Genomic DNA, 9,740 nt, shown 5'->3' on the forward strand with positions numbered 1-9,740 from the left:
TATCTGCTCCTGCACCAGGCCAACTAACCCCACACTCATTAAAACCCACTACCCCATTCCACTACTTTGACCCTATCTGCTCCTGCACCAGGCCAACTAACCCTACACTCATTAAAACCCACTACCCCCATTCCACTACTTTGACCCTATCTGCTCCTGCACCAGGCCAACTAACCCTACACTCATTAAAACCCACTACCCCATTCCACTACTTTGACCCTATCTGCTCCTGCACCAGGCCAACGGCCTGGGAGGACGGGACACCACCACTCAACACACCCTGGAACTCTTCTGAAGTCAAATCTAGTATGACCAAATACTTCTCTGCAGCTGCCACCAAAACATATTTTTTTTCTGTGATTTACATTCCATTTCTGCGGTACAGTTGATAACCATTGCTATGAACACTAAGAAGCCAACCTTACTGAAGCATATATCACTGGTTGGCCCATCCCTCTATGCTGTCACAGATCTACTACTCACAGGGATCCTCTCAGGATCCCTCAGCCTTGACCCATCCTCCTCTACTTTCTTCACTGCCTCAGCAGTGACAACCTGTTCCCAACAGTCGGGTCAGTGGGATTGGATAGGGGCCCCTCTACCTCTCTCTCTCTCTCTCTCTCTCTGACTGGAGGAGACAGGTGAAATGGTGTGTCTCCTCTGGTCAACAATACTCACCTTGAAAGACTCCACAGCCTGTTGGAGCTCCTTCAGCTCCTTCTCTCTCTCCTGGAATCTCTGCTGGACCTTCTGCTGACTCATCCCCAGCTGCCTCTGTGGAGAATCACTCTTCAATGAGCTATCAAGCTTTATTAGTCCAGTAGATCAATAGTATAGTAATGTGACATAGGGCCCATAGAGAGGAAGGTCTAAAAAATGGATGGTCCATTTACTAAATGATATTTATTTGTTGCTATGTGAATGATTATAGCTTTTATGGTAGGACTACATGTATCAACAGGTTGAGACTGAACTTGGACTCATAAAAGGGCATTCAGAATGATAATAGTGTTTGACATTATAAAATGGTGATACATCTGGAGAATCTGGGTTGACATATCTATATACTCAAGGTTTGTGTTCATATTTGTTCTGCTGAGGATCCATTTCATTTCAATGATCTCATATTCAAACAGCCTTAGTTCCTACTGTATCTTTAATTCTTTGTTTATCAGACAGTCACCAACAAGTTGTTCTGGTCTTACCTGTTTCTCAGTCCTCTCTGCTGCAGCTGACACTGTATCATGGCCTTTATGTTCGTCCATTGTACACATCAGACAGATACACTGCTGATCGGTACGACAGTAAACCTCCAGCAGTTTGTCATGATGAGAGCAGATCTTCTCCTGTAGTTGTGCGGTGGCTTTGACCAGCTTGTGCCTCTTCAAAGCAGGAAATTCGTAGTGAGATTGGAGGTGAGTCTCACAGTAAGAGGCCAGACACGCCAGACAGGACATGAGGGCTTTCTGCTTTCTGGTCCCAGTGCAGAAATCACACGCCACATCTCTAGGTCCAGCATAGCACAGAGCAGGAGGGGGAGCAGCCTGGAGTCCTGTCTTCTTCAGTTTCTCCACCACCTCAGCCAACATGTTATTTTTACTCAGCGTCGGCCTCGGACTGAAGGTCTGTCTGCACTGAGGACAGCTATAGACCCCTTTCAGAACATCCTGATCCCAGCAGCCCTCAATACAGCTCCTACAGTAACTGTGCCCACAGGGGATGGTGACTGGTTCCTTCAGTAGATCCAGACAGACAGAACAACAGAACTGGTCCTGGTCCAGCAGAACTCCCTGTTGAGCCATTTGGACGGTTGTTCACTCTCACACAGACAGACGACACAGAGACTCAGATCAGTTTCGTTTCCTCAGAAGAGAGTTTGTGGGAGGGGGAGGGACTTCCTGGTTCTGCCAGAGGGGTGGGGTTAGAGGGAGGGAGGGAGGGAGGGGTTAGAGGAATGCAGGAAGAGAGAGAGGAACTGCAAGCAACATCAAGAGGGAGACAAATAGTTTTGTTCCAATGTTAGAGCCCTTAACATGGAACAAATGACATAATGAATCTTAAAATGTGAGTTGTTAGAATATATGAAGGGTAACAGTTTTCTATGAAGTACGTATGTATCATTATTTTAATCACCTTTATAATGCCTTATAAATCAATAAGTCCTGAGGAGGTGTGATATATGGCTATTATACAGAACCACGGCTAAGGGCTGTTCTTAGACAAGACACAACACGGATTGAGAATTATCTAACACTTTCAACAATACAATCACATTTTATTTTATTGGTTACATACACATATTTATCAGTTGTTATTGTGGGTGAAGTGAAATGCTTGTGTTCCTGGTTCCAACAGTGCAGTAATATCTAACAATGCTTGTGTTCCTGGTTCCAACAGTGCAGTAATATCTAACAATGCTTGTGTTCCTGGTTCCAACAGTGCAGTAATATCTAACAATGCTTGTGTTCCCAGCTCCAACAGTGCAGTAATATCTAACAATGCTTGTGTTCCCAGCTCCAACAGTGCAGTAATATCTAACAATGCTTGTGTTCCCAGCTCCAACAGTGCAGTAATATCTAACAATGCTTGTGTTCCCAGCTCACAGAGGGCAGAAGTCAATGAAAATATTAGGACAAGCAATGATATATATATATATATACATATATACACTGTATACTGTGATGTGATGCATAGACAATTTGGAGTACATCTGTAGTATATCTGAAGAATAGTAGATGTACAGTAGTAGTTATATAGGATGAACCAGGACTAGAATACAGTATATACATATTAAGTGGACAGCAGTAGTTATATAGGATGAACCATGACTGGAATACAGTATATACATATGAAGTGGACAGTAGTAGTTATATAGGATGAACCAGGACTAGAATACACTATATACATATGAAGTGGACAGCAGTAGTTATATAGGATGAACCAGGACTGGAATACAGTATATACATTTGTATTTATTTCACCTTTATTTAACCAGGTAGGCAAGTTGAGAACAAGTTCTCATTTACAATTGCGACCTGGCCAAGATAAAGCAAAGCAGTTCGACAACATACAACAACACAGAGTTACACATGGAGTAAAACAAACATACAGTCAATAATACAGTAAAAACATAAGTCTATATACATTGTGAGCAAATTAGGTGAGATAAGGGAGGTAAAGGCAATAAATAGGCCATGGTGGCAAAGTAAATACAATATAGCAAGTAAAACACTGGAATGGTAGATTTATAATTTGAAGAAAGTTCAAAGTTAAAATATAAATAATATGGTGCAAAGGAGCAAAATAAATAAATAAATAAATACAGTAGGGGAACAAGTAGTAGTTTGGGCTAAATTATAGATGGGCTATGTACAGGTGCAGTGATCTGTGAGCTGCTCTGACGGCTGGTGCTTAAAGCTAGTGAGGGAGATATGTGTTTCCAGTTTCAGAGATTTTTGTAGTTCGTTCCAGTCATTGGCAGCAGAGAACTGGAAGGAGACGACCAAAGGAGGAAATGGCTTTGTGGGTAACCAGAGAGATCCCTGACCTTATCTTCTCTCAAGAAGATGTCTGGTAGGCCCATTTAAATACCTTTTTTGGACATTTCAAGATAGCAGATGTTTGAGTTGGGTCTATTAACACAGCTGTGAGTTGTTATTTTTTTCATTTTTTCATTTTTGACAAAATGAGCACTCCTGGAAGTGACAGATTTTGACTCATATTGAGTGATAAGACTGAGCTATTTAAAAACACTTTTTCAACATTTCAAGATGGCAGTTAGTTCAGTTTGATCTTATTAACTTAAAGGTTCTATATTGACTTTATGGTCATTTTAATGGGGTTGAACAATAGATGGACCCCACACAGAACTTCCAGCAATGCCGCATCTTCAGTAACCAAGTATTCCAGACACTCTCTTCATATGAACCAGTTGTTATTAAATGAAGGTTTGTGGACAGAAAACCTGTGTCTACGGTAGGATTCTAGTCTAATCTGGGCTGGTTCCTCTGTTCCTAGATATTCAGGAACAGTCGGAGGTGGAGGGGGCTGTGGAGACATTATCCTGACAGCGCTTGTGGAAGTGTGGGTAGACTCTGGACACGGAGCTAACTGGAGCTCGGCAGCATCATCACTGTTGGGCTTGTGGAAGGCTGGGTAGACTCTGGACACGGAGCTAACTGGAGCTCGGCAGCATCATCGCTGTTGGGCTTGTGGAAGGGTGGGTAGACTCTGGACACGGAGCTAACTGGAGCTCGGCAGCATCATCACTGTTGGGCTTGCCGGCAGCCTCGCGGGTTTGATGATGCTGCTGCTGCTCATCGCTTTTGATTGGCTACTTTTTGTCCATTGTCCATTGTCTGAAGAAGCCTATTGTGATGAAATGTCAGGAGCGCATTTTTTTAAATGTACTTTTAATCTTTTAAGAAACTTTGAAATGAACCACATGGATTCTGACTGAGGACTCAGCTAAAACTAGATACCAACAGTGGACAATTCCCAGCAAAAGCATGGTGCTACAACTGTCAAGAGGAGAACTCTTCCTCCTGTCCACCTATTGTCCCTGTATGAATCAGGACCACCATTCTTCCTCCTGCCCCACCTATTGTCCCTGTATGAATCAGGATCACCATTCTTCCTCCTGTCCACCTATTGTCCCTGTATGAATCAGGAACACCATTCTTCCTCCTGTCCACCTATTGTCCCTGTATGAATCAGGAACACCATTCTTCCTCCTGTCCACCTATTGTCCCTGTATGAATCAGGACCACCATTCTTCCTCCTGTCCACCTATTGTCCCTGTATGAATCAGGAACACCATTCTTCCTCCTGTCCACCTATTGTCCCTGTATGAATCAGGAACACCATTCTTCCTCCTGTCCACCTATTGTCCCTGTATGAATCAGGACCACCATTCTTCCTCCTGTCCACCTATTGTCCCTGTATGAATTAGGACCACCATTCTTCCTATTGTCCCTGTATGAATATTAGTTGGCATCTAATTGAAGAACATACTGCTTTATAGATCCCAGCCTGACAAACAATTGTCTGGACCTTACTTTGAGCACTTGCACTGGGCCTCCATTGAGTCTCCATGTGTCAAGCAGTACAGAGAAACCCCCTCTAGATGACAGCAGAGGCTCTTGGATCTACCCTGTCTATCCACCAGTTTAGTGACCTTGTTCCATCAATATGTCCATACTACTTCACAAGCCATTTGAGGTCTTGACCAGCAATGTCCCATTGGGCTCAACCAAGCCGAGAGTGAGGTTCTAGAAAGAGGACTGACTTTCATACCAACTCCTAAACAGGTGGACTGACTTTCATACCAACTCCTAAACAGGTGGACTGACTTTCATACCAACTCCTAAACAGGTGGACTGACTTTCATACCAACTCCTAAACAGGTGGACTGACTTTCATACCAACTCCTAAACAGATGGACTGACTTTCATACCAACTCCTAAACAGGTGGACTGACTTTCATACCAACTCCTAAACAGGTGGACTGGGAGGAGCTCTGGAGGGATCTACACGTCTATCATAGAAGATTGAAGTTATCAGATCATTGTGAATATGAAACAGATTTTCCTCAGATACTATTTCCAAACCCCTCACATTGGGAACCTCAGTTGGAGTCAGAAACTATACAGACTCTGATACGTAGGGATGTGGCTTCCTTTTCACAATTCAGAACCAGACCTTTTTTATCAGCTTAACCTTACAAATGGTTAAAAATCAAGCTCTAGAAATATAGTGATTAAACCAGCAGATAAGGGGCTCAGACTGTTGTAATGGATGAAGTGAATATCTTCTTGAAGCCAATACACAATAGGATCATGTTAAACACTATGTTCCATTGTCCCACTCAACACAACCGGAAAACACAAAGATGAATCCAGGAGATAAACTGTATGAGGATAAGTACATTACAGATAAACAGATGGTCTGTCTTTTTGGGACAGATTCTCCAAGGCCTAGGCAGTTTTACTTACTGCCTAAAATACATATCTCCTGAGACGTGGGCGGTTCCCTGCGGCTGACCAATAGGAAGTGATTGTGTCTCAGAGACGTGGGTGGTTCCCTGCAGCTGACCAATAGTAAATGATTGTGTCTCAGAGACGTGGGCGGTTCACTGCGGCTGACCAATAGGAAATGATTGTGTCTCAGAGACGTGGGGCGGTTTCCTGCAGCTGACCAATAGGAAGTGATTGTGTCTCAGAGACGTGGGCGGTTCCCTGCAGCTGACCAATAGGAAGTGATTGTGTCTCAGAATCTTACTGTATTGCTGAATATATAGACATTTATTGCTGAATATATAGACTTTTATATCAACCCTCTACCCCAGAAACACCCAGCTATGTTCAGGATACTGATGAATGAAGGGTTTATTACTATTGTAGTACTGACTTTTATATCAACCCTCTACCCCAGAAACACCCAGCTATGTTCAGGGTACTGATGAATGAAGGGTTTATTACTATTGTAGTACTGACTTTTATATCAACCCTCTATCCCAGAAACACCCAGCTATGTTCAGGATACTGATGAATGAAGGGTTTATTACTATTGTAGTACTGACTTTAATATCAACCCTCTATCCCAGAAACACCCAGCTGTGTTCAGGGTACTGATGAATGAAGGGTTTATTACTATTGTAGTACTGACTTTTATATCAGCCCTCTATCCCAGAAACACCCAGCTATGTTCAGGATACTGATGAATGAAGGGTTTATTACTATTGTAGTACTCTTTTTATTAACTTAGCTACTGACTTGTTCTATTGTTGTTGCATTGTCAAGAGGTTAACCTGCAAGGAAGCATTTCAGTACATAATACTTGTATTGTACTTTAAATTATTATAGATATTTTAGGGTTGCCATGGATTTCAAGCAGGCAATGCCATCAGGTCCAAACCCAAAACAAGGAAATTGTAGGAGACAGGCGTGTTGGGGTTTCCTGCCAGCATGACCACCCGCTTCACTTCCTGAACATGAAAAAGGGTGAAAGGTGGGATGCAGTAATAAGGAGTTTTTTTCAGTTTATTTTTCAGTATTTTATTTGTGTTGATTAATTTAGTTAATTTAGTAAATTGTATTTAGTTATTTAGTGCAGATAATGATGTACTTCTTCTGTAGTTTGTCAGATGCAGTGAACCTGCTGAGAGATGAAGGAGGGGATGAGAGGCCAGAACATCAACCTCATCTTCATGGAGGACATTGATGTCAGATGCAGCTGCATGTGCAAGTAATTCATCTTTTTTATTCAAGATCTCATTGACTTTAACATTTGAAAAGCAGTTTCTCCAACAATAGTTTTAACATGAACATTTTGTCCATAACTTTTTAGAGAAACTTTCCTGAATTGAATCATGGGACCAAATTGGTTGTTCCAGGTTTCCATGCTGATGGACATGACTTGCCATGTCAGGTACTTGAACAGGATCATTAATATTATCAGTAGGTATTAATTCATATTTTATAAGGTTTTAACCAAATAACCCTTTTACCATGGTATGACATGATTTTATATTTCTAGATGAAATTCAACACCCGATATGTGGAAGGTGCTGGACTGGCAGATGGGGAGCAGATGGAGAGGCTGTGGTCGTATCTGAGGCGCTTTGGGAAGGTCACCAAAGAAATGAGGCCGTCCCATCTTATTGACCTCCTGACTGATGCACTTCTCCACCATGGGAAAACGCCAGAGGCTACGTTAGTACACTTGGAATTGTTATTCATTTACTTGATGCTGGTTGACTCTAGTGATGTTCCTAACATTTCCTGTTGTTTTGATGTAGTGGACTCTCTGCCATAGAGGGTTTCCCCAGCAACAGAAGTTGCAACAGAGGCAAAAAGGGAAATGGAAGAAATTGCACAGTCTCTTCCAGGTAAACCATTGTATCAATAATCTAAGCATAGAATTTCAGTATTGATTAGAAATGTTGTCACATCTGTCACTGTTGTTATGTTGTAGGAACAACACTGGACACCATTAGGGATTGGGGCAGGAATGTCAGTGTTGTTATGTTGTAGGAACAACACTGGACACCATTAGGGATTGGGGCAGGAATGTCAGTGTTGTTATGTTGTAGGAACAACACTGGACACCATTAGGGATTGGGGCAGGAATGTCAGTGTTGTTATGTTGTAGGAACAACACTGGACACCATTAGGGATTGGGGCAGGAATGTCAGTGTTGTTGTGTTGTAGGAACAACACTGGACACCATTAGGGATTGGGGCAGGAATGTCAGTGTTGTTATGTTTTAGGAACAACACTGGGCACCATTAGGGATTGGGGCAGGAATGTCAGTGTTGTTATGTTGTAGGAACAACACTGGACACCATTAGGGATTGGGGCAGGAATGTCAGTGTTGTTATGTTGTAGGAACAACACTGGACACCATTAGGGATTGGGGCAGGAATGTCAGTGTCACCCTTGAGAGGCAAAAACCTGCTCTGTGCTGGGAGGAGCAATATGTTGCAATGCTCCAGCAACATACAATTGCAATGTATGTAATTCATTTCAAATGACTAAGCAAAGTTGTTATTTTTCGACATGCATTATTGTATGCCCTCTGTAATCCATGTTTTATTTTCAGGGCACAGCAGGAAAGTGGAGATGGAACAGCTGTTTTTCAGCTTGTGCAGTTCGATAGGTACTTCCTCAGTTTTTAACAGTGTAATTGTTAGATCAATGAATATAATTGATCTCCCTGGTCAAAGTATTTAGAACCTTTCTGATGACAGAAAACTGAAGACGATGGAGAGGAAGAACAGCATCCTCCATCGATGGTCCCCCACCAGCAGTCTCTTCCAGACTGCACTCCACAGACTGCAGAGTAACAGATTGATGGTCCCCCACCAGCAGTCTCTTCCAGACTGCACTCCACAGACTGCAGAGTAACAGATTGATGGTCCCCCACCAGCAGTCTCTTCCAGACTGCACTCCACAGACTGCAGAGTAACAGATTGATGGTCCCCCACCAGCAGTCTCTTCCAGACTGCACTCCACAGACTGCAGAGGAACAGATTGATGGTCCCCCACCAGCAGTCTCTTCCAGACTGCACTCCACAGACTGCAGAGGAACAGATTGATGGTCCCCCACCAGCAGTCACTTCCAGACTGCACTCCACAGACTGCAGAGTAACAGATTGATGGTCCCCCACCAGCAGTCTCTTCCAGACTGCACTCCACAGACTGCAGAGGAACAGATTGATGGTCCCCCACCAGCAGTCTCTTCCAGACTGCACTCCACAGACTGCAGAGTAACAGATTGATGGTCCCCCACCAGCAGTCTCTTCCAGACTGCACTCCACAGACTGCAGAGTAACAGATTGATGGTCCCCCACCAGCAGTCTCTTCCAGACTGCACTCCACAGACTGCAGAGGAACAGATTGATGGTCCCCCACCAGCAGTCTCTTCCAGACTGCACTCCACAGACTGCAGAGTAACAGATTGATTGTCCCCCACCAGCAGTCTCTTCCAGACTGCACTCCACAGACTGCAGAGGAACAGATTGAGGACCAATCTGGAGGGAACCTTCAGTCTGCTGCTAGAACAGAGGTTCCTCTGTGGCCTGAAAATATGCAGGTTATAGATATATATTCAACAATAGGAACAAGTCAACTCATATCAGTTCTATGATAATTCTGGGTGGTCAAACACAATAATAATGTTTATTTGTATCTGTTTCTGAACTTGGTTTCTGTTGCTAATGATCTATTGTTGGATGGTAA

The 9,740-nt window shown here is 43.1% G+C and overlaps 1 protein-coding gene across 1 annotated transcript; it reads right to left on the bottom strand.

The window, feature by feature from the left end:
- Positions 1-219: 219 nt before the first annotated feature.
- Positions 220-1,857, bottom strand: LOC145867243 (E3 ubiquitin/ISG15 ligase TRIM25-like). Its single transcript, XM_082971317.1, has 2 exons — positions 1,206-1,857; positions 220-774 (listed from the first exon to the last, which is right to left on the bottom strand). Exons 1-2 carry the CDS (start codon positions 1,800-1,802, stop codon positions 574-576), a joined length of 798 nt encoding a protein of 265 aa, XP_082827443.1. The 5' UTR covers positions 1,803-1,857; the 3' UTR covers positions 220-573.
- Between the last annotated feature and the right edge of the window lie 7,883 nt (positions 1,858-9,740).

The sequence above is a fragment of the Salmo salar genome, unplaced genomic scaffold (genome assembly GCF_965601325.2).
Source record: "Salmo salar unplaced genomic scaffold, fSalSal1 ptg000257l, whole genome shotgun sequence".
Classification (NCBI taxonomy): Eukaryota; Metazoa; Chordata; class Actinopteri; order Salmoniformes; family Salmonidae; genus Salmo; species Salmo salar.